The sequence below is a fragment of the Ovis canadensis genome, chromosome 12 (genome assembly GCF_042477335.2).
Source record: "Ovis canadensis isolate MfBH-ARS-UI-01 breed Bighorn chromosome 12, ARS-UI_OviCan_v2, whole genome shotgun sequence".
In the NCBI taxonomy this organism is placed as follows: domain Eukaryota; kingdom Metazoa; phylum Chordata; class Mammalia; order Artiodactyla; family Bovidae; genus Ovis; species Ovis canadensis.
The window spans coordinates 83120195-83148062 of record NC_091256.1 but is presented as its reverse complement, the minus strand read 5'-3'; the positions used below and the strand labels follow the sequence as shown (position 1 = coordinate 83148062).

At 43.3% G+C, this 27868-nt stretch overlaps 1 protein-coding gene across 2 annotated transcripts in view; it reads right to left on the bottom strand.

Moving 5' to 3' along the window:
- Window positions 1-27868, bottom strand: part of KCNH1 (potassium voltage-gated channel subfamily H member 1) — a 418239-nt gene that overhangs the window by 381704 nt on the left and 8667 nt on the right. For both annotated transcript variants that reach the window (XM_069544233.1, XM_069544232.1), the window contains exons 2-3: window positions 6318-6441; window positions 1787-1893 (exon numbers count right to left, since the gene is read on the bottom strand). In XM_069544233.1, coding sequence (XP_069400334.1) covers window positions 1787-1893; window positions 6318-6441 — 231 coding nt within the window. The remainder of the gene's footprint in view (window positions 1-1786; window positions 1894-6317; window positions 6442-27868) is intronic.

Sequence of the window (27868 nt, the reverse complement as noted above, 5' to 3'; positions counted from 1 at the left end):
GTACTGGAGTGGGTTGCCATTGCCTTCTCCGAGTGGAATCGCTAACTTGGTTTTAATTTTGTATCCCTCTCTTTCTCTCTAGTGCCAACATGTATAGTGGACTTTGAGCAAGTTAAATGCATAGTCTAACAAAGCGTGAAAACTCTGAAGCAAAATACAAATGTAGGGCATTGTCTTTGAGATCTATGCTGTGTATATCTATGCTTGGTCATTCACTCGTGTCCAACTTTTTGTGACTCCATGGATAGCAGCCTGCCAGGCTTCTCTGTCTGTGGGATTCTCCAGGCAAGAATACTAGAGTGGGTTGCCATTTCCTACTCCAAGGGGTCTTCCCGACCCAGGGATCAAACCTACGTCTGTTGTATCTCCTGCACTGGCAGGTGGGTTCTTTACCACTAGCGCCATATGGGATCCCAATTTAGTATTCTGTGATGTGAGGAAATCTATGCTGTTCAGGACACAACGCTGCCAGCATGGGAAACCTTTAAGTCACTCCCTTATTTCAGGGCACACAGGCAGAGTCCCCTCTCCCATGAGAAGGCACTGCTGGCGTGCTCCTGGGAAGAGCTGTGGCTTTGAGCTGTGTTCCCGTAGAGGAAGGGCTGGCATAGAGCCGGTCACCATCTTTCACTTCATTCCTCTCAGCCCAGTTTGACAAAATGTCTCAAGACAGGAACTAGGGGAGGTACAGGGTAGGAACTAGGTCTACTGGCTGAGTGGGTGAAATGAGCAAGGTAGCAGCTCTAGAGAGAAATCACAGGACCAGCCCTCGCAGAGTTGCTGATGCTCAAAGATAATCTCTCGGCTCGGCATCTGCACCAGCCATCCAGGAAAGAGTCCTCTCAGTTGTCTGCTCCAGCACTCCAGACTGAAAAAAAGCCCCAGGTTCTTCTGGATAAAAGCCACATGTGCCCTTTGCTTTCCAGAGTGAAACAATCACCCTGAATGCCACCAAAATAAACATGTTTCCTCCCGCGCCACCTGGGCCACTCCGGACATTTTCTAGTGAACCAACGACCTACCTAGTTCAATCCTATATATAAAGAACAGGATTCTTTACAAACCAAATAGTGTTTTAAAAAGAGAAAGCACCCTTCAACAGGTCTGCACCCTGTTACTGCCATGTCGCCACGTGGCCCGCTTTTCATACTTCTAAGATAATTAACCTCCACTCAATAGGAAACCTCTAAGAGAAAAGTAAGTTTTATACTTTTGTATGGCTGTTGACCTAGATTCTTCATTACTATACTTTTAAAAGTGATTATAGAGAAAACAAATATAAATTAATAATACAAACACTATGACTATTAATACTGTCTCTTACAGAAAACTGGGGTCACCAGGGAAACAAAATTTTATTCAGAAATTCTTAATTGGGCAATCAACTGATAATACCTGCTGTGCTAAGCGCTATAGGAAGATAGATATGAAGGTGAACTGGACAGAGAATCTGACCTACCTCCTCTCTTCCAGTAAAATAGCCTTTAAGTCTACAAGTATCTTAAGCCAGCAACTCATCATAAGAAAATCAATAGGAAAAACACTAACTCTTGGCAGAAAAGACATCAAGAAGTCTTAACTGGTTAGTGAGAAGTACAAATGCTCCTGTGCAGGACTGAACTCATCAAGCCATACCACTTAGTCCAACGTACACAATGGCTTCAAGACACAACATTTAGCATTTAACATGATGAGAGAAAAGAAAACCCAAGACAGTGATAGAGAAAGAGTAGCTATGCTCTTCCAAGCACATCAAGGTATGATTCAGAATGTTCTGAATACTCACTGTTTTTCTTGTACATCAGAATTTCAAAGGAATTCATCTCATAGTTCTCAAAGGTTTGCCGCACTTTTTCAATGGTATCTTTATCGGTTAGCTCCCCATACATAAAGCTGCAAAACAACCAAAGAGCCCGAGTTAGATGAGCAAGTATTTGTTATTCTACAAGCATCTGTTGAACACCTGCTATATACCCAGCACTGTGCTATGCACTGTGAAACACACATACACACACACTGAAAACATGTGTCATCAGAAGAGATTTACTAACTGAAATGGGATCAACACTCCGTCACCATCTCCCCCCCAGAAAACTAATGGTCTAATAGGAGAGACACACTAGAAAACAGCGATCTAAATAGCAGATTAGAAAACAGTATGACCCTACACAGGAATGGCAATACGAACAGTAGACACAGAGCACCGAGTGGTCAGACAGGCTTCCCAGAGGCAAGGAGAAATGAGATCTAAAGAGCAGGTGGAAATTAGCTGAGAAAGGGAGTGAAAAGAACGTTCTAGGCAAAAAAGGAGCATTGCAAAGGCACAGGGGTAAGAGGGAGGTTAATCCTGGAACCTGAATACGGTTCAGGTCAGTATGCCTGGAATGTAGATACTGAAGGGGAAATTTGCAACCGATAATATACAGAAGAAAGCAGGAGTCAGGCCACGGAAGAGACCATGGCATTATAGACCAGGTGAAGTAATTTAAACTTTATCCCAAAAACAAGGCAGAGAGAGCCACTGGAGGGTTTTAAGCAAAGGAGTTGCATGATCAAATCTGCATTTTAGAAATACAACTCTGGGAGACTTCCTGAGAAGGACAGAAGAATAAATTTGGACTACAGATTTTTTTCCTCTCCTAATTCCCAACAAAATAAACAAGCGAATAGGGAAAAAAAATCACAAAAAGTCACCAATCAAACAAGAAAAAGGGTGCAATTTGATGCTCTACGCAAGATATAGCTAAGGAAAGAAAAGAAGATTCAGCAAGTCAGCCACTGTCTTTGCAGCTCCTTTTCCTGCCCACCCCCACTAAAAAAGAAAACAGAGAACTGAGTTCAAAAAATCAAGATGATAAAATTCTACAAATTCTTCCTAATTTCCATACTTCTCGCATTTGGAGAAAAATAAACCAAAAGGGTTAATAAGTTTAAAAAAAGTTAGTAAGGGCTACCTTGGTGGCTAAGATGGTAAAGAATCTCCCTGCAATGCAGGAGACCCAGGTTCGATCCCTGGGTCAGGAAAAACCCCTGGAAAAGGGAACAACAACCCACTCCAAGTACTCTTGCCTGAGAATTCCATGGACAGAGGCGTCTGCAGGCTACAGTCCATGGGGTCACAAAGAATTGGACATGACTGAGCAACTAAGACTTTCACTTTTCATTCTTCACATCTGGAGAAAAGTAAACTAACAGAATTAATAAGCAGCATGAAAAAACAATTAGGAAAAAACTCAGTAGTAGAAGCTCCTGTCTAGTAATACTGACTCTCTGCGAGGCAGTAACTGCTAGGACCATCCACTTTCTTGGGCCTCACACCGAATATGGTCTGAAGACCAAGGTTTATTCCTCTAGGAATGGGTTATGCTCCCCCCTCACTAACAACTTGGTAGAGTGAACCACGGCACAGGACACTAACAGAATGCAAGAGAAGAAAAGCCATCCCTCAACGGGGCTGCAAAGGCCAGTCCTCCAACAAGGCTGCCAGTGGACCCTGCGAGCATGTCCCCCCTCCAGGCCTTCAAGTGACACCAACAAGGAAGAATGGCCACACTCAGCCCACAAGGCTTAGGTGATGTGGAAGCTGTGGCATGGGTTCCCCAGCAATACACAACCCATCTCCTAAAATTGTACACACCTAGCTGTGCAACCTAGCTTTTTCTTGATGACTTGAATCATAGAATCAAAGAATTTCAGAGCTAACAAGAACCTCAGAAGTTAGGAAGCACAGTTCCCAAACCACCAAGTCAATCATCTGTAGTTCCCTGTGTGCCCATCTCCTGTAATGCGCTGCTCTGGGGCTGTGTTCTTCAACTATAAATCAGGAAAAGAAACAATCACACTTAGTGAATTACCTTTGAAAAGAAGGATAGATCAAAACTAAATTAGCCGTGCCTGAGAACAAGAGGATTTCTTTCTCTTCCGAAGTAAAAACTTATGCTCTATTACCGTTTCACTTAGCCAGTTGCTCAAAGGCCTTTTTAGCTTCCTCCCACTTTTCCCTTTCTGAATGGATTTGCTAGATACGTGACCACCATTTAAGTGATGTGATGGTATACAGGCTGGCAATTTCCTTCACAAGGTAAAATCAACCCCTGCTAAATGGAGTCTTCACACAAATGAAGTGCCGTCATTACATCCAGCTTTCCCTATTCTGTGTGCTTTTTCAGGCTGAAGTTCAGTGGTAGATACAAGTTTCCTTTCTCTGGACATTAGATTTCAGATGCCTGTGATGCAGGAAATCAGCCAAAGGCCCCTGAGCTATTAGGGATGCAGCTAACACAGGGCATGCTACCTTTCCTGCTAGAAAAGGGACACCTTCAGAGAAATAAGTAAATTTCTTAGTTAGAAACTTACTAAGTTCTCTTATCTGCATAAAAATCATCCAGTACTCTTATCTGATTTTCTTAAAGTGTTTGATGATAGTCAATAAGAAGCAAGACAGGTAAGGAAAGACTGCTCAAGCCACACTAGAAAGCAAAGCTCACTCTCCCAATGTGTTCAGGTTGTGTTTGTACACATACAGATGAACACGTAGACGCAAACACACAGATACCTCAGAGGATAAGAGCACACCAAGAATGTAAGAGAATTCTACTGTAATACTTGAGTCATAATTTCTAAAACTTTGAGGGAAGCTTAAACTTTCCATTTCCCAGTCCCCGAAACCTAAGATTTAAGAAAATGATAATATTTTTAAAACATTTAACCCTTTTCACCAAATGAGTTACTTGGTTGGTTTAATACAAAGAATAGGCAACTTCTGAGAACCAAAGACTATGCCTGGGTTGAACGGGTTTTTCCACCCTTTGGAGATGAGTTCATTTTTGGCTGTAGCAGGTTTAGGAAGAGCTTCCTGGGTGGCTCAGTAGTAAAGAATCCACCTGCCAATGCAGGAGATTCAGGTTCGATCCCTGGGTCAGGAAGATCCCCTGAAGGAGGGCATGGCAACCCACTCTAGTATTGTCTGAAGAATCCCATGGATAGAGGAACCTAGTGGGCTATGGTCCATGGGGTGGCAAAGAGTCAGAGATGACTGAAGCAGCTAAGCACAGCACACAGGTTTAGGAAGATGATTCCACTGCATGCAAACACCACTGAAGACAGACGACCTTGAGGAAAGCAAAGAGTGAGAAGAGCAAAAGGCTATGGAGCCAAGACCTTGCTGAGACAGCACAGGGTCTGGCCCACAGGCTCCACTCAGCACCTTGAAGATGCTCTAAAAGCGCTTTTCTAGTGACACAGACCAAGGGCACTACTTGGCTAGTAACCCTGTCAAATGCCCACGCTGCATAGCACCCTTCACTTGCGTCTTTGAATCAGTGATCAAAGACAGATGTGGCAGCAGCAAGGCAGCAAAACATGGCCTCTTCCCTTTTTCTGATGAAAAGCCCTATGAGCATGGCCCATGTCTCCAAAACGGTATTTATTCTTCAAAAATGGCTGGACAGGGGACTTCTGTGGTGGTCCAGTGGTGAAAGCTCCACACTTAAAATGCAGGGGGTACAGGGTCAATCCCTGATCAGGGAACTAGGATCCCATATTCCACTTGATGTGGCCAAAGAATAAAAAAAAATTTTTAATGACCATATATTTTAAAATTTTAATGACCTAAATTTTTATTTCATCTTCATTTAACTTTGTTTAATCTTCTAATTTTCACATAATTTCCATCTGCTAAGCTGCTAAGTCACTTCAGTCATGTCCAACTCTGTGCGACCCCATAGACGGCAGCCCACCAGGCTCCCCCGTCCCTGGGATTCTCCAGGCAAGAACACTGGAGTGGGGTGCCATTGCCTTCTCCATCTAAAACCTCAAAATTTTGAGTTGACATTTTACTGATAAAATGACTTTCCTGAGTTTTTCTAGGTTTTCCCTCATCTCACTGACTATAAATTCATTAGTTGTAGAGACCATGTCATAGGCCTTCTTTCATTTTCCCAGTACAGTGTGTGAACTAGAGCTGACAGTGTGATAAGTATTCCTGAATGTGCTTAGTCACTCAGTCGTGTTTGACTCTTTGCAACCCTTTGGATTGTAGCCCTCCAGGTTCCTCTGTCCATTGGATTTTTTAGGGAAGAATACTGGAGTGGGTTGCCATCTCCTCCTCCAGAGGATCTTCCTGACCCAGGGATCAAACCTGCATCTCCTGTGTCTCCTGCATGGGCAAGCAGATTCTTTACCACTTGTGCCACCTCGGAAGTACATTCCTGAATGAAACTGCTTGAAAGGAAATTCTCAAGTTGAGTATGCTATTTTCTTTTTCCAAAAAGATACCATGAAACAGTGTTCAACAGAACAAGCCCAAACATAAATACCTGCAGGTACTGCTTTTTTGCATCACTTCCGCCCTGTGATAGCCAGACAGCTTGCAAAATCCATCATTGCTGTACACGATAGGCCAGTCCACTATCTGGGCATTCCCCAACACAAAGTTAGTATCTGTTGAAAAGAAAAAAAGGAGACGAAGAGGGCACATGAGGCAAGACATTATTGAGACTCAATAAGGACACAAATAATAACCAATCCAGGTATTTTTTGTTTCCCCCCAAAATAGTCTCTTGACTAGGAAACTGGCCCTCTGAGAAACACAGAAGAACAGAGCTCTAAGACTGAATATTTGGAAAGCAAATGCGGAGGTTCAGTTTAGTTCAGTTCAGTTGCTCAGTCGTGTTCGATTCTTTGTGACCCCATGAACTGCAGCATGCCAGGCTTCCCTGTCCATCACCAATTCCCAGAGCTTGCTCAAACTCATGTCCATTGAGTCGGTGATGTCAACCAACTCTCTCATCCTCTGTCATCCCCTTCTCCTCCTGCCTTCAATCTTTCCCAGCATCACGGTCTTTTCCAACGAGTTACTTCTTTGCATCAGGTGGCCAAAGTATTGGACTTTCAGCTTCAGCATCAGCCCTTCCAATGACTATTCAGGACTGATCTCCTTTAGAATGGACTGGTTTGATCTCCTTGCAGTCCAAGGGACTCTCAGGAGTCTTCTCCAACGCCACAGTTCAAAAGCATCAATTCTTTGGCACTCAGCTTTCTTTCCAGTCCAACACTCACATCCATACATGACTACTGGAAAAACCATAGCTTTGACTAGACAGACCCTTGTCAGCAAAGTAATGTACTCCAAAGGAAGCATGCTTAACCAAACAATGTTTCCTACAGAAATCCACTGATTTCCATAAGACATATTCAAGTCCTAATTTTTCATCTCAGTGAGAGTATGCTAACGTGGAGCTAGCGAGAAACTGAAAGTAATTTCTTCTGAGTTCCATACAGCATCTTAGCTTGTCAGTCTTTCGGGCAGAAGTGACAAATTGGCCTTACTCACCCTGATTAGCAATTGCCAGTCCATGGAGGAGAAGGCCTCCTTAGAGAGGCAAAGGGGACAGCAGCAGAATGCCTCGTGGAACACACATATCAGAGACCCTTCTTCTTGGTGAGGAAGTGACTAGATCCCTAATCCTGGGGCTCTGTGGAACCTGATCAAGATGCCAGGCAATGACAAACCTTACTGATTCGAAATCCTGGAGCCACAGAAGGCACAGTTCAGACCTCTTTCACGGAGCACTAGACCACCATTCACTCAAGATGCAGGGATTAAGCAAGCCAGATATGTTGGGTTGTCGGGCATGTTCTCACCACTTTCCACATTTTTAAAGATCAAAATTCTTCAATACCTTTTGTGCTCAGGAAATCACGTATTCCTTTTCTCTTTTCAAGACCTTAAGCAAATAACATCCAGAACTTAAATATAATCATTATTTTGGCTTGACGCTTTCCTTTCCACAGAATAATCACCCCTTCCCCACCTCCCCCTACCCAAAAGGAAGCAAAGAACACCCATACAGACCCTTCCTTTGCTAGAAACCAGAGGAGGGTTGTTTATACATGTACTCTCTGTGGAGTGGAGTGGTGGTGACATGCAGTGTCTTCATCTAACTGGGAGGTTAATTTGCCTCTAGTATGTCACTTACAGATTATTCTCAGTATGGGTAATCATCCTTTCCTATCTATGTGAGAAGGAACAGAGGAAGGAGACACAGGAGGAATAGCTAAATATAGTAAGCAACTCTTTTTTTGTGACATTTGGTTTGTTTATTAACACCTGCAAACATTTGAGAACTTTTGGATTCAAGTGGGCAGTTTAGCTGCCACCAGCCTTGAGAAGCCTCTCTGCAGTGCTCCAGCCACACAGACAGTGTGTCTGGATACCTGTTCCTTTCTGGTGGTCCAAAAGGTGGTGGTGGTCCACTGTGCCCTCACTATCTGCTGGAGCCCCTCCTGGTGAAAGGTGATGTCTCTGCTGGGTGGTCTCCACCACCAGGAGAGCTGAAAGCTAAAGGGTCGTTAGCATGACTTCCTTCCCTAAGAGAGACCTTACCTCAGCCAGATGGGCCCCACACACCCGAGCCTCTGCCAGTGGACACAAGCGGGAATGGCAGATGGTCATCTGGTGAATGCTCATCCGCCCCGTCCCGCTGTGAGAGCAGGGCTGCGTCCCTTACCCTGCCTGCAGATGCTTTCAGGGCCACCTGGGCTCCTAAGCCTGACTCCTCAATCTAGGGCAGGTGCCACGGCTCCTTCATTTCTTACTCGAAATTTCCATTTGCTCCAAGTAATCAGAGATCACCTCTGTATTGGAAGTAAGACTTCTCCCTGAGACCCCTGGGTGTGGCGAGGTGGGCACACTGCTAACCCCATGGGCTATGGCACTTGCAGCCAACCTGAGCCTCAGAGGGTCCGAGATTCAGCATCAGATAAAACAATATTGGTCCGATGGTCAGAAGCAGCAGAATTAAAATGAAAGAAGAGCTTATTTACTTAGTTATTAGCAATGGAAGCGATGCTTACTGTCAGCCTGAGCAAGCATTTCCACTCAGGGAGGGACTCATTTTATGAACATTCAAAGCTTCAAAGTTCTAACCCCTGACTGAATTTAGAGAGTGTCTATTACTTCTTATTTGTTCCGCTTCTTTCTCTTTGCTGAAGATACGTGTCTGTGTACATATCTGTTGTGATACACACATTCATATGAGGTACACAGTAATCTACTCTTAATCTACTCTTGAGAATGCTTTGGTATATTGAAAATGAACAGAAAATAGCACCTTCATAAAGTGTATCTACAAAGCCACTAGCCTTATAAATACACCTTTAATAAAAATCTATGGCTGGTCTTTTCTTCTATCCCTCCCAGACATACATAAATACTTCTGATTCCCACTAGGTACAACACACAATGCGAAACCCTGGGATATCCAGCTTGACAAGACATGGTACATGTTCTCCAGGAACTTACCAGGATAAATAGGCATGCATACAACTAACTAAAGAAACAGGGAATAAAATGATTAACCTGTTCAAGGGAGGTAAAGGATTGTGTCTCAGAGTGGTCATGAATAAACCTGCTCTAGTCTGGAAGGATGAGTAAAATTTGGTTAAACATTTTCAATGCCTAAGATATAACTACCACAGATGATACAAAAAACAACAAGATATAGAAATGAAAATATGATGCCTGCCTTCGGTGAACTCAAGAAGATGTGGGAGGAAGGGAACATTCCAGGCAGGGGACCCAGCATGAGCAAAGGTCTGCAGGCATGGGACACAAAGCAAACTAATGGAGACAGACAGGGCAGCCAGGAAGACAAACAGGAGAGGAGCCTGGAGACCAGACTGGGAACAGTCTTGAGTGTCAAGGACTTCTGACTTTATTCTGAAGACAGGTAATCCCTATATGTTGGTCTTCTCTCCCTGAAAAAAAACCTCACACTTCTTGACCTGAGCCACTAAGCCTTAAAATAAGTACAAAATTGACTGAATTACCCCTGAGTGTTTGTGAAGTCGAGTGGCTTTAACTCTCTCTCTTGTTAATGCCTAAACTGTAATAATCTCAGAAGACTTAGGTAGGAGGTTAAAACTGAGTGAAATTTTCATGGGTCCCAATCCCAGTAAGACTATGTGCTGAGAGGGAGGAATAAATAATAGTTTAACTACATATGTTTATATTTCCTTCCTATCTTAGGCCACCCTAAAAGCAAATTATTTAAAAGGCAAACACACATACCAAAAAAATAAAGTGAAAGCAGAGGGAAAATGACTAGGAAACAGAGAAGAATTACAAAAAAAAAAACAAAAAACACATAATTAGTAGACTCAGAAAGGCTCAAGAGATAATATATCCATAAAACAAAAATAAGATGTAGGGGACACGTGAGGAAGATTCATTAGAGAAAAATGAACAAGTAAATAAGAGCTCCTGTAAATTAAAACTGAGTAACAATTTAAAATTCAACAGAGAGAGATATAGAAAACATAAGAAAAAAATAAGACAAACAGATCAATCAAGAAGAACAGCATGCATCCTAATAAACCAGCAGAAAGAACAGCACAGAATAGGATAGAAGACATTTTTTTAAAATTAAGCTATCTTTCTAAATTCCATATATATATGTTAGTATACTGTATTGGTGTTTTTCTTTCTGGCTTACTTCACTCTGTATAATAGGCTGCAGTTTCATCCACCTCATTAGAACTGATTCAAATATTCTTTTTAATGGCTGAGTAATACTCCATGGTGTATATGTACCACAGCTTTCTTATCCCTTCGTCTGCTGATGGACATCTAGGTTGCTTCCTTGTCCTGGCTATTATAAACAGTGCTGCGATGAACACTGGAGTACACGTGTCTCTTTCAATTCTGGTTTCCTCGGTTAGAATTTAGAAAGATGGTAATGATAACCCTGTATGCGAGACAGTGAAAGAGACACAGACGTATAGAACAGTCTTTTGGACTCTGTGGGAGAGGGAGAGGGTGGGATGATTTGGGAGAATGGCATTGAAACATGTATAATATCATATATGAAATGAATCACCAGTCCAGGTTCGATGCAGGATACAGGATGCTTGGGGCTGGAAATTTATGTCCCATATATCCTTTCTCAGGAAGTTAACTTGATGTGTATCAGCAAAAAGAGGGTGTAAAGCAAGAAAGAAGACAACATGGGAACTAGGGGGAAAGTGGCTCCAAATATAGAAAGCAGGGAAGGAAGCTGCTATGAAGTATTCAATACAGAATGGTTCCGAGAAAAGAAGTTCCAGAACAGACTTATCTAGAGATAAAGGGAGTCAGGATCTAATGATATTCTTGAAAATTTGGAATAACATAAAAAGTTTAGTAAAGGTATATAATGGGGGGCAGGAAAGGCAATTAGAAACAAAGAAAACAAAAGCTGTGCAAGAAGGGAAGCCAAATCATACTATATCACATCACCGTCATCATGCAAACATCTTAAGTTCCAATTTTTCAAACCAACATAGTCAAAGTATGCATGGAATATTTGACTGTAAGTGTCTCAATAACCTCATCAACTCTAACCTCATCAGTTCTGTAAAAATACAAACGCTAAGCTGAAAAAGAGGAGAACAATCATCAGATGGTCTCTACAGCTGATTTAATTTTTTTTAATGTATAAATATTTCACTGAAAGCTGCAAAGATAACTAATAAGGGAGTAATATAATTATATTAGGAGGACGGATAGGAAATAGATAACGTGAGCTGAACGCTCACATAAATTAACAGAACTCAACAGATAATATCTAAAGTTGATAAACCTGAAAATAGCTACAACACATGTTGTTTTAGAGACACAGCAGAAACTATAAGAAGTAACAGCTGTAATTAGAAAGTGTGGCCTCCAGTGAGCAGGATGGGTGAAAAGACAGGCATAGGACAACTGTTTTCCTCATAGGCTCTTCAGCTTGGTATTTTTACTCATGAAGGTATACTACTTTGATAAAAACAAGTATATTCTTAATTTTTAATGAATTTAATCAGAAGAGGTTAACATTGATTAAATTTTTCAATTACTAAAAAGAAATGAGAATGGAATATAGTTCAAGCTCCAGATATCACTGTAATTTCTCATAAAAGTAGTCTGGTCATCTTTTAAAGGTATTCATTATTCTCAAGCACTCCAAGTGTTCCTAGGGTGCATATTACAGCCTTATCTGGGAAAAATCATGTACACTAGCATCTTCTTTAACCCACTCCAGTGTTCTTGCCTGGAGAATCCCAGGGACGGGGGAGCCTGGTAGGCTGCCGTCTATGGGGTCGCACAGAGTCGGACATGACTGAAGCGACTTAGCAGCAGCAGCAGCATCTTCTTTGATTTTAGAAAGGAAACATCTGTCCATTGACAGATGAATGGATAAAGAAGATGTGGTATACACATACATAGACACCTGCACACAGTGGAGTATTAGCCATAAAAAGGGATGGAGCAATGCCATTTGCAGCAACATGGGTGAACGTAGAGATGATCACACTAAGTGAAATGAGCCAGAGAAAGACAAACATCAAAGGGTATATGTAGAATCTCAAATATGATACAAATGAACTTACTTATGAAACAGAAACAGACTCATAGACATAGAAAACAAACTTACGGGAACCAAAGGGAAAACGTAGGAGGAAGGGGTAAATTAGGAGTTTGGCGTTAGCACATATAAACTACTATGTACAAAACAGATGAATAACAGGGTCCTACTGTATAGCACAAGGAACTATATTTAATATCTTACAATAAACTATAATGGAAAAGAACATGAAAAATTATAAATATATGTATAACTGAATATCTTGAGTACACCAGAAACTTAACACAATATTGTAAATTAACTATTCAATTAAATAAACAAGCAAATAAATAAATAAAACAATATGCCTTTGGAGAAAGAGAACTCCCTCTTATTCACGGACTTGAAATGAATGAAAGAATTTTAGTTCCAGTCACAAAGGCATTTGCTTCTAATACCAGAGAAACCAAGCATTTAGAAATTCTTTCCCCTTCCCCACTGCATCCACAGCACACATGTGTACCCTGCTATGGTTGGCTAAAAAGAACATATTCAATTTATAACACACAAATGTGTGCCTGCATGCTAAGTCACTTCAGTCGTGTCTGACTCTTTGTCACCCTACAGACTGTAGCCCACCAGCCTCCTCTGTCCATGGGATTCCTTAGGCAGGAATACTGGAGTGGGTCAGTATTTCCTCCTCCAGGGGATCTTCCCAACCCAGGGATCGAACTTGCCTCTCTTACATCTCCTGCATTGGCAGGCGGGTGCTTTACCACTAGTACCACCTGGGAAGCCCATAGATACAATAAATAACCTATAAATTACCTTCCAGAGTACAATCTCTGAATGTGTAAATTGAGGGATTGCCCACACAAATAACAGCTTCCTAGGTGGCACCAGTGGTAAAGAACCCACCTGCCAATGCAGGAGATGTAACAGACACTGGTTTGATCCCTGGGTTGGGAAGATCTCTTGGAGGAGGAAATGGCAACCCACTCCAGTACTCTTGCCTGGGAAATCCCATGGACAGAGGAGTCTGGCGGGCTATAGTTCATGGGGTCGCAAAGTGTCAGACATGACTTAGTACCTAACAACAACATTACTTTATTGAATGAAGTGTCGTGGATTTTATCATTTTACTCAAGAAAAACTAAGTCTCTAAGGACCCACTCAGTTATAGCAGGGTAGAATTGGGGTTTGAATCTGTTCTGCTGCTGCTGCTGCTGCTAAGTCACTTCTATTGTGTCCGACTCTGTGTGACCCCATAGACGGCAGCCCACCAGGCTCCCCCATCCCTGGGATTCTCCAGGCAAGAACACTGGAGTGGGTTGCCATTTCCTTCTCCAATGCATGAAAGTGAAAGGTGAAAGTGAAGTCGCTCAGTCATGTCCGACTCTCTGCGACCCCATGGACTGCAGCCCAGCAGGCTTCTCCGTCCATGGGATTTTCCAGGCAAGAGTACTGGAGTGGGATGCCATTGCCTTCTCCGTGAACCTGCTCTATCTGACTTCAAAATCCATGTTTTTAATCATTATATTACATAATCTCCTCCTTATTCCACTAAGATCAGACCATTTCTATGAAAAATCTTTGTAACACATTAGATTTACGTACCTTTCTGCTAAAATACTAAGTATAATGAGACATTTAATTATGAGTTAACTACCCTTATTGCCGTCATATATTATGATTCTTCGTTGTGATACACGATGATGCCCACAGGAAATATTGACGTGGGTAGAACTAATTGCTCTTCTTCTAAACGCTTCAGTTCTCCTGTCTATCTATTCAGTGTTTTTTCTCTTCCCTCACTTGCAAACTATCACTTCTTACTTTTTAATATTTAGCGTGCCAACGTATTTCTAGAACACTCTTCTTTCCACACAATGATAGGAGAGGGGAGACGTTGTCCCCGGATCCCCTTTTGAGACTCAGTGATGGGAGAGAAACCACACTGGTGACTCAAAGGCGCTGGTCCTGCCAGCACCCCTCAGCCTTCCAGAATCCCCATGGGGTCTGGAAAAGACCTAGAAGGTTCCAACTGCTCCACTTCTGTGTAGCTGCCTAAGCAGATGGTTGTCCCCATCATGTCAGTGATGACCATGTAGATAAAGACTGCTCCTCATACTGTCCAAGCCTAAGATCAACTTGAGGGCTCAGCAAACTATCAGCAGTGAGCTACAGAGCCAGTGAGAGCCTCGATTAGATCAAGTTTTATATACACACACACAGCGTATGCTGGGTTGGGGCAGAGCACCAAGTTCCATTCCATCAAAGACAGAACCTAAGTCCTATGGGTAGAACAAGCATCTAAACACAAATCAACTGAGTTACCCCTCAAAACAAAGCTGCTCAGTCATGTCTAATTCTTTGCGACCCCATGGACTGTAGTCTGCCAGGCTTTTCTGTCCTTGGGATTTCCCAGGAAAGAATACTGGAGTGGGTTGCCATTTCCTTCTCCAGGGGATCTTCCCGACCCAGGGATAGAACACAGGTCTCCCGCATTGCAGGCAGACTCTTTACCATCTGAGCCACCAGGGAAGCTCAAGTTACCCACAAACACCCCCTAAACTGGAAGAGTTTGAGATGCTATCTGGAAACTTCAGAGTCCTCCCGGAACTGATTTCCCCTTGCCAGTCAGTGTGGTGGGAGCCTGTGAGGGAACTAGAATCTGTTAAAATACAGAAGTGAACCTAGGTATGTCTGAGTTAATTTGCCATTGTGCCTCTAAAAGTATATCTGTCATAAGAATAGACAGGCTCAGAAACTTAGACTCTCCTGACAAAACAAAGGTGCATAAATTCTGGTGCAAGGACTCCATGATAGCAACTTTGCTAAGCCAAGGTTCCTTAATTCCTCTAGGTGGCTGGCTGTATTCCCACTGGTTAAGAATGCCAAATAAGTGGGCTCTAGTGAAGTGACACAGGTCTTCTAGCCAAATGCAGAGATGTGCATTCCACATCCAACCATAAACAACTCTGGGATTACTTATCATTTTCCAAACTCAATAAATGAACATTTATTTTGAAGCCAAGCAAAACTTAATTGGGAAAGTAACCCACTGCATGGAGAAAATATTAAAAATATATAATCTCCTGAGACTGCATCAGAATTGACCAGATCTGAGAAATTCCCTTGGCAGTCCACCTGTTAGGATGCTAGGCTCTCACAGTCGAGGGTCCAGGTTCAGTTCCTGGTGGGGGAACTAAGATCCCACAAGCTACATGACATGGACAAACACACACACTCTCTCTCTCTCTCTCTCTCACACACACACACACACACACACACAGAGAGAACTGACCAGATCTGGATCTAAGAGATTTGGAGATTTTAAACCGAGAAATGTTAGGCTATCTGACATTCTTTATCTATGAAGACAGCATCATCACCATCAAGACCACATGTATTAATACTCACCCATGAGGTGGGCAGGGCATGAGTATTATCCCATTTTTCTAGATCTTGTGAAAGAGCTTAGGGGCTTTCCTGGTGGCTCAGCAGAAAAAAATTTGCCTGCCAATGCAGGATATGCAGGTTTGATCCCTGGGTCAGGAAGATCCCCAGGAGAAGGAAATGGCAACCCACTCCAGTATTTATGCCTGGGAAATCCCATGGACAGAGAAGCCTGGCAGGCTACAGCCCTTGGGGTTGCAGAAGAATCAGACACAACTTAGAGACTAAACAATAACAACAACAAAGAGAACTTAGCAAATCAAAGGAACTCTTTCTGTGTCCTACATCTGCTAGAGAAGGTACTGTCTCATATCTAATACTCTATTAGTCAAGGCTGCCCAGAGAAACGGGAGCGATAGGAGATAGCAACAGGAGAGAGAGAGAGACAGAAAGACAGATTTATTATAAGGAACTGGCCCATGTGATTATGGACGCTGACAAGTTCCAAGGTCTATAGCTGGCAAGCTAGAGACCCACGAGAGCCAATGGTACGGTTCCATTTCGAGTCTAAAGGCCTGAGAAACAAGAGAATTGATGGTGTAAGTTGCAGTCCAAAGGCTGCCAGGTGCAAGACCAGAAGAGCAGTGTTTCCATTCAAACCCAAAGGCAAGGGGTAAAAAAAATAATCTCCCAGCTCAAAATCGGTAAGGCATGCCCTCTTATTCAGGGGTGGGTCAGTCCTTTGCTCTATCAAACCTTTAACTGATTGGATAAGGCCCACCCACATTAGGAAGAACAATCTGCTTTACTCAGTCTACTGATTTAAACGCTAAACTCACCTGAAAACACCTTCAAAGAAACATCCACAGTAATGTTTAACCATATATTTGGGCATCCCATCACCCAGTTGACCCAAAAAATTAACAATCACAAGCACCAAAGCCAGTGTTCTTCACTGTATACCATTCTGCAACAATCTTTAATAGGATCAACAGAACCAGGGCTTACAAATTCTGAGACTCCCTCAGAGTCCTTGGAGGTACTCTGGGACTCTAGGTTTGGCAGAATACAGTGACTCTATAAAGCTCTATTTTAATAAAAGGCTTTTATAAAGGCAACACTTCTCCTTTTACACCTAGGCTTTCACTGAGGTGTCCACTCACCCCCAGAAAGAAATGTTGTAATGAATACTTTTGCCTCCTTTCTCCACCTCCCTAAATTATATCTCCCTGAGTAGATTCATCAAGCTATCAGTAGGCATCTCAAGAGCAAGAGGTATCCACTATGTGTCTTGGCCCCTCAAACTAACCTGAGCCCAGTATGTTGGGAGAAGACAGAGCTTGAGTTAGAGCTACTTGTCTCCTCATAAGACACACATCCCACCTGTGATGGGTCCTGCCAGCCCCCTGCTCTATCAGCTCCAGATTCGTGACCTAGGAGGTCAGCAACTCACAGCCTAGAAACCAAAGCCTAGGCTTGAGGAGGGAGACAGATGGCACGGCCATGTTCTCCAATCTAGTTTAACAATATAAAAGCTGATATTGTATTTTGACCTTCATCTGGCTCCTTCAGCCAGTCTCCAATGAGGATAAAATGGTCTCTGGTGGCTCAGACAGTAAAGAATCTGCCTGCAATGCGGGAGACCTGGGTTCGATCCCTGGGTCAGGAAGATCCCCTGGAGGAGGACATGGTAACCCACTCCAGTATTCTTGCCTGGAGAATTCCCATGGGCAGAGGAGCTGATGGGCTACAGTCCATGGGGTCGCAAGGAGTCAGACACAACTGAGCGACTAAGCCACACACAACGTATGAATGGGATCTAACCTCTAGTATCCCAAAGGGCACTGAGAGGTCATTTGCTTTCCTGCCTTCTGGCGCTACTGAATCACACCGGTAAGAGTCTTTACAAACTCCCTACAAAACAAGAGAGAACACAATCCCTTCCTGAACACCAACAGTGCCTTGCCAGAACTTTTCACTTTCTCTCTTCTTAAAAAAAAATGATTTTTAGAAAGACCAGCTCTTTACCTGCGTCAGACTCTCAACTCTGTGGTAGCTGGTACAGTCAAAGCATCACGATAAACAGTTGAGATTCTACCGGTAGCCCCTGATAAACCATGGCTCCTCGCACTCATGCTTTTCGTGTGTGTGTGTGTGTGTGTGTGTGTGTATTCTGTCATTGAATGCAACAGCATAAACGAATCTCAAAAGCATGCTAAGAGAAAGAATCCAGCCTTTACGGGTACATTCTGTATGATTCTTTATGTGACGTGAGGGGTGAAGGCAAGGGAGAGTTGCAAGAGTATAGGGACCAAGATCAGATTCAGAGTTATCAGGGCCCCTGAGTTCATGCTTTTGTTTTGTCCCCTTGAATCTAGGTGAGTCTGTGACATGCTCTAACCAACACATTGCAATAGAATGGATGTTGCTCCACTTCCATAAGCATTAAGGTCCAGCAGTTTCTGCTTCCATGCTCGTGGGAGCCCTGAGCTGCTATGGGAGAAGTCCAGCTACACTAGTGGAGAGGTCATATGGAGACCCTACAAGCAGAGGTCCCCTAGTGAGAAACAAGTCCTGAAATGACATGTAGAAGCACCAAGGAACGCAATCAACAAAGGAACCCAATCAACAAAGGACCAAAGAACCCAATCAACCAACCCAACCAACAAAGAAAGCCAGTGGGAAAATGAGGGGGAAGCACCACCTTATTAATCCACCCTTCCCCAGTAATCCCTAGGAGCCCGGAGCACCATTTCAAAGACTAACACTGGAGACACCAACAAGTTGGGCTCAAATGGAAGTGTTGTCCCTGAGGAGCTGTGTGGTCAGTCACTTCAGCTCTGTGAGTCTCCGTGCGGGCAAGCTACAAGGTCTCCACGCTTCTGGCAGCAATCAAATCTGATGCTCTATGTCAGGGGTCCCCAACCTCTGGGATCTAATAGCTGATGATCTGCGGTGGAGCTGAGATAATAATAAAGTGCACAATGAATGTAACCTGCTTGAATCATTCGGAAACCATCTCCCCCTCCCTAGTCCATGAGAAACTGTCTTCTATGAAACCAGCCCCTGGTGCCTAAAAGGTTGGGGACCGCTGCTCTACGTAACTGGATTCATAACAAAGAATGAGGCAGGTGACACCTTGGCCACCTGCAGGCCTCACACCCACGTGGAGTAATCAACCAGGCATCACCTTGAAATATCACTTCTTCAAATGATGGACTCTGTAGAGCCTGGGTCATTTATAAAATAGTAGCAACCCCTTCTAAACTTGACTCAGTGGGAAGTGACACATTTTAGGTGAACTGTGTTGTACCGGCTTTTGTCAGTGGAACTGTTTGGATGTGAAGATAGGATATGATGTGCAGTGGGCTTCCCAGGTGACGCTAGTGGTAAAGAACCTGCGTGTCAGTGCAGGAGATGTAAGAGACACGGGTTTGATGTCTAGGTCAGGAAGATCCCCTGGAGGAGGGCATGGCAACCCACTCCAGTATTCATGCCTGAGGAATCCCATGGACAGAGGAACCTAGTGGGCTATCGTCCACAGAGTCACAAAGAGTAGGACATGAATGAGTGATTTAGCACACAAGCGTGATGTGCAGTATTAATGTAAAAACATCCTGTCAGGGGATTTTACAGTAGTGATAAATCACATATCGGTGTTTCCATTTATATCTACAGAAAATGCCTAAATGTGCCTTTGGAATCAATAAAATCCAGATAAGACAAATGCCTTGGACATATACATATATATCTTGTGTGTGTCTGTGTGTGTACACACACACACATACAGGCTTCTCAGGTAGAATGTGTAACTCCCCATCAGCCAGCGGCCCAGCTGAAGCCCTAAGCCTACCTCCAAATTCCTATTTTCTGAACTGAGTCCCTCCCACATTGTTCAGTAAAACGTGGAGGTTCAGCCTGGCTGCCCTTGCCATGATTTATTCATTGGCTCTCATCTGAAATTTCCCAGCGTCTCCAGGTCTTTGATGCAAATCAACCCGGTTCTCCAGCCTCCCTCAGATGCCTCTTTACTCCCTGAGGGTCTTTAGCTGGAAGACTGCATGCAATTAAATGTAAGGCTTCCTGAATTCAACCTGTCTCAGCCCACACACAGTCTTCCTCCCGTCGGTGGAATGAAACGTCCTCCTCTCAACATTGGAGAGCTCTCCTCCCGCAAGCATGTAAGGGTTCTTCAGGGGATGGGTGACGAGCCAAGCCACACTGCAGTCGTCAGGTGTGTCAAAATCATCCCAAACCTACCATTTGTCCATAAAGCATAACACAGAGACACTCGAAAAGGAAATTATTAGAAAATTGCTTTTCATCATAATTACCACAAATAACAAAGGAGAAACCAACTAAAGCAATGACTTAGAAAAGTGACTCAGTTTGGGCAATTACACAGATAAAAGCTGCATTCAGCGAGCCGCTCACACAAATTTGTTGTTCCCTGCCAACACTGATTATTTAGAGAGCTACAGTAAATATTTCACCATATGCTTCTAATAACAGAATATTTTTCTTAGAAGAGAACACACCTTCAGGACACTCTCAACATTGTAGATTACTAAGGGTATCAGCACTCTTAGGGAAAGCAGGTTTGAGTAAAAATATTAATACATTTTTCTTCCTTTTAGAACAATAGCAGACTGATTGAGATACATGAAGCACTAGCAAAGACTGGGAAACAATGATTTTATTTGCCTGAACCTAAATAAAATCTATACCAGAAATTAATTTTTAAAAAAACACCTAATCAAACGTAGGACTCAGGCCATCTGGAAGCTTCCCAAGTGGCTCAGTGATAAAGAACGTGCTTGCCAATGCACAGGACATGTGGGTTGGATCCCTGGGTCGGGAAGATCTCCTGGAGTAGGAAATGGCAACCCACTTATAGTATTCTTGCCTGGAGAATTCCAAGGACAGTGGAGCCTGGAGGGCTACAGTCCATGGGGCTGCAAATAGCTGGACACAACTGAGCATGCATGCAGGATATTTGCTGACTGTAGTTCCTTTCCTACAGATATCCAATCAATCAATTAATTTAAAAAAAAAAAAAAACTTCACCGGACAACACCTGTTTCCTTTTCTCTTACTTTCTCCAAGCACTTGACACCATTGATATGTTGGACACCTAGATGTTTGCTCATTATCTGCCTCCCCCGTAGAATGCAAGCTTCATGAGAGCAAGAGCCTGTTTTCCCTCTCCCACTGAATCTCCAACATCTAGAACAGTACCTTAACACACAGAAGGTAGTACAGAATGTTTGATGAATGAATGCACTTAGAACAGTACCAGACAGAACCTGATGTTACCCATTTCATTGTTTTCACCACCTTTATTATTAACTCACATGAATTGCAATTTTCCCTAGCTTGTCTCTGAAACATCAGTAGCCCAAAAAAGTTCTCAACTCAATTAGAAATGACAACGGATCTTTATACTCTCTTTGGGCACTAGTCATCTTTTACCTACAGCTAGTAGATGATTTTGCTACTTGTATATTATGATATGTCAACAACAATCTTTATAATATAGTTAAGGCCTGGCTTAAGAAACATTGTGAAGCAGATTAAGTTTGGGATACTTCATCCCCTCTTTCTGTATTTTTCTCTCTTTTCTGAGCTTTCTGTTACTTAAATCAATTTATTTCTCCTATTGTGGAAAAGAGTTGTCTTATAAACAAATTCAGAGTTCCCTGTTGGTTATTTAAAGTACTCTCTCTCTCAGTGTGTTTGAATTTAAGACAGGACAATAGAGATAGAGTAATTCTTAACCTGATGCTCAGAACCCCTAACTTTTGGAAACTGTTACCCTGTGGTGGGTAGAGGAGGCAGATAGGGTTGGGTCTTTCCATCACATCTGAAGTGACATTATTGGGGGGACTTTGGCCCATGATAGTTCGTTACAAAGAGCTGGACAAGATTTAGCAGTTGAACAACAACAAGAAGTTAGTGGCTTAGGTCCCCTCATCTTTCACTTACAGGCTCACTCCTTCTAACAAAGCATGAGAGGGCAGAGGATGATGATGGACCCCAATAACACCAAAGTGCTTTCCAATGAATGCTTTCATTCTTTCAGACAAAACTCATGCAGTGAAAACAGCATGGGATTGTGAGTTAGAAACATTAAGAAACACTAATATTTCAGTGCAAAGGGCCTCAGTCACACACGCATGGGATATGATTCCTAAATAAATAAATTGATAAAATTTTAAAACAAAACAGACAGATCTAACGATTTGGTAATATTTAGGAGAAAGGAGAGGAAGGGATGCGAAGAAGCAAAGTCAGTATGGTACAGCTAAAGCCTTAATATCAGCAAAAGTCATTTTGTGGCTGTACTGCAGTTTATCAGCAATAAAATTCCATGAAAATGACTCTTCTAAATTGTCAAGGGCGCAATCTTTGCACTTATACAAACCAAACTCCTAAGAGATTCAATAGTTGTTTGTTTTATCTCTGGTTTTAATATCCTACAGTAATACATTTTGATTAAGTCAGTAAATTACAATGGGGAAAGAGATATCAATTTCAAAAGCAAACTCAGACACTTCATTGACTGGATGGCTACGCCTAAGCACATGGCTTCCAAAGCCTGACTTCCATGTTCACTCAGCATCAAATTAAAGGGTTTTAAAACAATAAAAATACATGAATCCCTTTCAGAAGCAGGATGGAAGTGAATGAGGATATACCTGAAATAGTTTCAGAAACACAGACTCTTTCATTACTCAATGATATTTTTTACTTAATAAAGAAGAGGTCAATAATATGTTGAATTACTGCTAAGAAATATTTATCTGTGTGATCAATTGCTTAAAAAGTGGTGCATTCCCAAACATGAACCCCCCTCCCACCTCCCTCCCCATAACATCTCTCTGGGTCATACCCATGCACCAGCCCCAAGCATGCTGCATCCTGCGTCAGACATAGACTGGCGATTCAATTCTTACATGATAGTATACATGTTAGAATGCCATTCTCCCAAATCATGTTCATGTTTGGGAATGCATGTAAGAATTAAAGATTTTAAAATTTAAAAAATTTAAAAAAAAACTAACTTTAAAAAAAAAGTGGTGCAATAAATTAATCAGTTGGGTGCTTTATTCTCATTTTTCAGTCATAATAATTTCTTAATGCACATCTGAACGTAATATATGCACTTTAAACAAAACAACTAGACCATCACTGAGTAACATAAAAATTTGATTTCCAGAACTAAAAAAAAAAAAAAAAAACTGGCTCAAAGTAAGCAATATAAAAATATTGAATGGCATAGAAAAAGATTTTTTTTTAATTTTAGAAAAAGATCTTTTGAGTTAGCTTTACAGGTACCTCCCGTGTTGTTTCACTACTTTCATGGCAAATGGCTCAGTGTAGACAGAGCATAGCATCGGGGTGAACGGGAGAAATCTCAGAGCAGCTAGCTTTCATACAACAAATATCTGAGTATCCACTTTGTCCTAGGCATGATGGGAGTACAGGGGACACTTCTGTTCACTGGAAAGCTCTGCTCCACTTCCCTGCTTAGCTTTATCTGTCTATCACATAACTCTACACCCTGCTCCCCCATCCAAGACCCAGACACAGCAGACTAGACTAGCAGAGGACAACCGGCTGAACAGCCCACAGGCAGGGCTAGACCAACAGATTCTCCCTCCAGAACAAAAACTAAGACACTGAAGCTGAGAGGTCGGCAGAGCTGACCACATGTATGCTGGTGAGTAGGCGGAGAAAGGCCGTCCTGCAAGAGAAATGGGAACGTCAGACAGGTACATAGAAGGCAGTGACTGAGGCAACAGGAGGGGAGAACTGCAAGCAGACCGACCGGGTAGAGATGGATAAACAGAGGCAGAGACTACAGACAAAGACGGACAGCGACAGGGAGAGATGGAGAGAGATGACAGAGACTGACCGAGACAGGCAGCAGCAACAGTCGGACAACAGAGACGATCGGTGGCAGGCAGCAGCTCACAGCGACGAGCAGGGAGAGAGATGCGGAAAGAAGAGGAGAGAGGGTGGGAACGGAGGGGCATGGGGCAGGGGTGAGGGGCAAGGGGAGCCAACACAGAATGAGCCGGAACTGAAGAGCTGGCGGCCCCGAGCTAGAGACCCACAGCCACATCTAGAGAGAGAGTGAGGAGAGAGCTCAAGGCCCTCAGAGTTGGTACAGGAGAGATAGACCAAGGGCCAGAGGGAGATACAGAGAAGAAAACCAGAACATCCCAAGAGAAGGCACTGCTGGAGACCAGTGAGAGGCAGGCGCTGAGAAGCTGGGAGAGATCATGGCAAAGTTAATTCCTGTATCAGGACCCAGGGAACAGGGTCAACAGATCTCAACCTAAGTCAGCCTGCAGTGATGGAGACAGCTCGCTGGGGCCCTGGTCATAGTTCCGCAACCCAGCTAGAGCTGGCTTACCTGACCCAAGAAAACAGGACCAGCCAGCCTTAAAAGGAAATCTCCAACCTGCCAGCCAAACATGCTCTGGGTCTGAGATGCCTCTCCTAATGCTCCATAAAATTCTCTCCTGGGCTTCCCTGGTGGCTCAGTGGTAAAGAATCCACCTGCCAGCGCAGGAGACCTGGGTTCCATCCCTGGTCTGGGAAGATCCCACGTGCAAAGCAGCTAAACCCGTTCGCCACAACTATTGAGCCTGTGCTCGGGAGCACGAGAACTGCAACTGCTGAAGCCCACGTGTGCCCTGGAGGGCTCAGCAACTAGAGAAGCCACCACAATGAGAAGCCTGCACACCACAAGTGGAGAGTAGCCCCCGCTCACCACAACTAGAGACAAGCCTGCACAGCAACAAAGATCCAGTGTGTTAGTCACTCAGTCACATCCGACTCTCTGCGAATCCATGGACTGTAGCCCACCAGGCTCCCCTATCCAGGGGATTTTTCAGGCAAGAAGACCAGAGTGGGTTGCCATTCCCTTCTCTAGGTGAAGCCCCAGTACGGCCAATAAATAAAATTATTAAAGAAAAGAAAAGCCTCACTCCTGCCCCAAATCCCTTGGAAAGCATATTCTTCCACCACAGGTGAGTCCTGCACTCCCACAGTCCATGGGTTGTTTTCCCTTAGATAAAGGACATCAGAGTCGTTACTAACTTGCTTTAGCTTCATTTGACAAGAGTAACAGAGAAAAGCGGCACAGTGAATGAAGTTAGGCAGGAGCACAACCCCTGAATGGCCCAGCCAGGTGGGAAAAGTATCAAGGGGAATTTAGCTGACAGAAGAATGACTCGAATTTAGAACCTCCTCCATCTTTAAAAACTATCAGTTATCATTTCAAAGTGGCAGATCAAGAACATGTATTTACTTCCTCATCCTTGAATGATGGCTGGAAAATTCAAAGGGATATTCCCACAACATCAAAGGGAAGGGTCACCAGTAGGCAAGAGCTAAGTTTCTGGAAGATGAAGGATAAGTGGAGGATGAGATGCAGCAGAGGAAGCCATGATTTTAAAATTCCAAAGGGATGTGGACAAGGAAGGGGCTAATGAGATGCAGGACACTGAACTGTTAGCTACTATCTAAGGCAGGAATGGGATTTGAGCAAAAACTGGGAAACCAATCGAAAGCCAATAGAGAAAAAGTCCACTCACCCTCCGACACATACCCTCCATCCATACTCCCTGGAAGCTATGCCTCTACCTCAAGTAAAGAAACACACGGGGCTGGCTCAGAAGCAGTCGTCTGCCAACTGCAACATCCATCAGAAGTGCCTGGAGAACTCAGTAAAACACAGATAATGAGGCCCCATACCCTGAGTGTTTGATTCACTACCTATAAGGCTGTTGTTATAATCGCTAAGTTGTGTCCAACTCCTTTGTGACTGAATGGACTGAGCCCACTAGGCTCCAACGTCCATGGGATTCTCCCGACAAGAACACTGGAGTGGGTTGCCATTTCCTTCTCCAGCGGATCTTCCCAACCCAGGAATCAAACCCACGTGTCTTGCATTGGCAGGCAGATTCTTCACCACTGAGCCATCAGAAATAAGATTTGCCCCAAGAATTTGCATTCCTATCAAGTTCCTAGAGGTTCTACCACTAGAAATTAATGAAGGCAATTTTACTTAATCTCTTTTTTAAACCTCAGTTTCTGCAGTAGTAAAACAGAATAGTGAGAGTGCTCACAGAATAGTCTTAGTGAGATCAGAGGAGACGATACATGTGAAATCTTTGGCACAGTGCCAGACACACATATGAGAAAGGTTTTTTAATTTGCCCAAGTCATGGTTATAACCAGTGATTATAATGAATGCTTTTAACAAGTATTTGCTTGCTTCTAATGTTTTTTGAATTCTGAGAATTTGAAAAGTGAAAAAAGATGGAAAAAGAACATGGAAATATCTCATCAAGCCTATAGGTGACCAAGTTGTTGAGCTGAAAAGCAAGGACAGGTGCGTGCTACCTTCACCAGGTAGAACACAGGTATTTTTCATTCTGTTGAAGAGAAGAACCTGAATTCATACCGTCTCACCAAGTTCATGCCCATGACTGATACTGGTCTGGACAACAGGCTACTGAGAAGGTACTTGTCCAGGGAATGAGTAACAGGTTCTATGGTCAGAGTCCCGGCAGGTAAATAATGACGCATTTAAGCATGTAATTAGAAGAGGGTTTAATCAAGGAACTATTAAGAAAAGCACGGGTCAGGTGGTAAACCAACTCTCTCGAGAAGAAAAAGCTCTGATTTATATCATTTGACAATTTCTGAGGGGTAAATATTCCCACATGGCAGAGTTCTAGCTACCAAGTTCCCTGAACTAGGAATACGGAAAAGATGAGCATAACCACATCTTGAGAGATAGTATTGAAACCAGCCAGCTGCACCTGCCCCAGCACACCATGGGGGAAAAACTCAGGGACAGTGCAGGACCCCCAGAGGTAGTAACTTTTGCAAATTGCAAGGTTTACCCAAACCCAAAGAGAGTGAGCTGCAGATGTAACCTTTACTCAAAGTAAAACAGATAGGCTACAATGATGACCTTGCAGGGAGGAAACTAGGAGAATAAATACTACAATCTCCCCCTGCTCCTTCCCCATCTCATGGTGGTATGAAGCCAACCAGGAGTCAGGAAGCAAGGGAGCCTACAGACATAATCCACATAGGTCACCCTCCCAGGATGCAGAGCAGGTTACAGAAGAAAAAAGCCTGGCCCAGCGATAAAGAATCTGCTTGCCAGTGCAGGAGATGCCACAGAAGCAGGTGTGATCCCTGGGTTGGGAAGATCCCCTGGAGTAGGAAATGGCACCCCACTCCAGCATTCTTGCCTGGAAAATCCCATGGACAGAGGAGCCTGGTGGCTACAGTCCTTGGGGTCGCAAAGAGTCAGACACGACTGAGCACAGCAGAAGATAAAGCGGTACGCTGGCCCTTGTAGGAGCTCAAAGCACAACCTTAAAGACTGCAGCATAGGATGCTAATCAATTCGGTCCCAGTAATGCTGAGAGGAAATAGAAGTAAAGAAAATCAAAACATAAAAATCCATGTAGATTAAGTAAATATATTTTCTTCGCCAGTTATAAAGCTCTAGTCTAAAATACGCTTTCCAAATTCACTCTTAATAGAAACTGAAGTTAAGCAGCAGATACATATTGGTAAAATTTGCCCAAATAGTGTCATCTTTCAGATGCTGACTTCAGCACTCTGAGAACGCTGGTGGCGGATGCCTACATCACTGCTGTAAGGAAAGAGGGAAGTAACTAGAGGCCAGCCTCTTCTTTATAAAAGTGCCTGAACTGTGGTGCTGGAGAAGACTCTTGAGAGTCCCTTGGACTGCAAGGAGATCCAGCCAGTCCCTCCTAAAGGAGATCAGTCCTGACTATTCATTGGAAGGACTGATGCTGAAGCTGAAGCTCCAGTACTTTGGCTACCTGATTCAAGGAACTGACTCATTGGAAAAGACCCTGATGCCGTGAAAGATTGAAGGCAGGAGGGGAAGGGGATGACAGAGGATGGGATGGTTTGATCATTGACTCAAACAGACATGAGTTTGAGCAAGCTCCAGGAGTTAGTGAAGAACAGGGAAGCCTGGTATGCTTGGGGTCCATGGGGTAGGACATGACTGAGGAACTGAACTGAACTGATGTCAC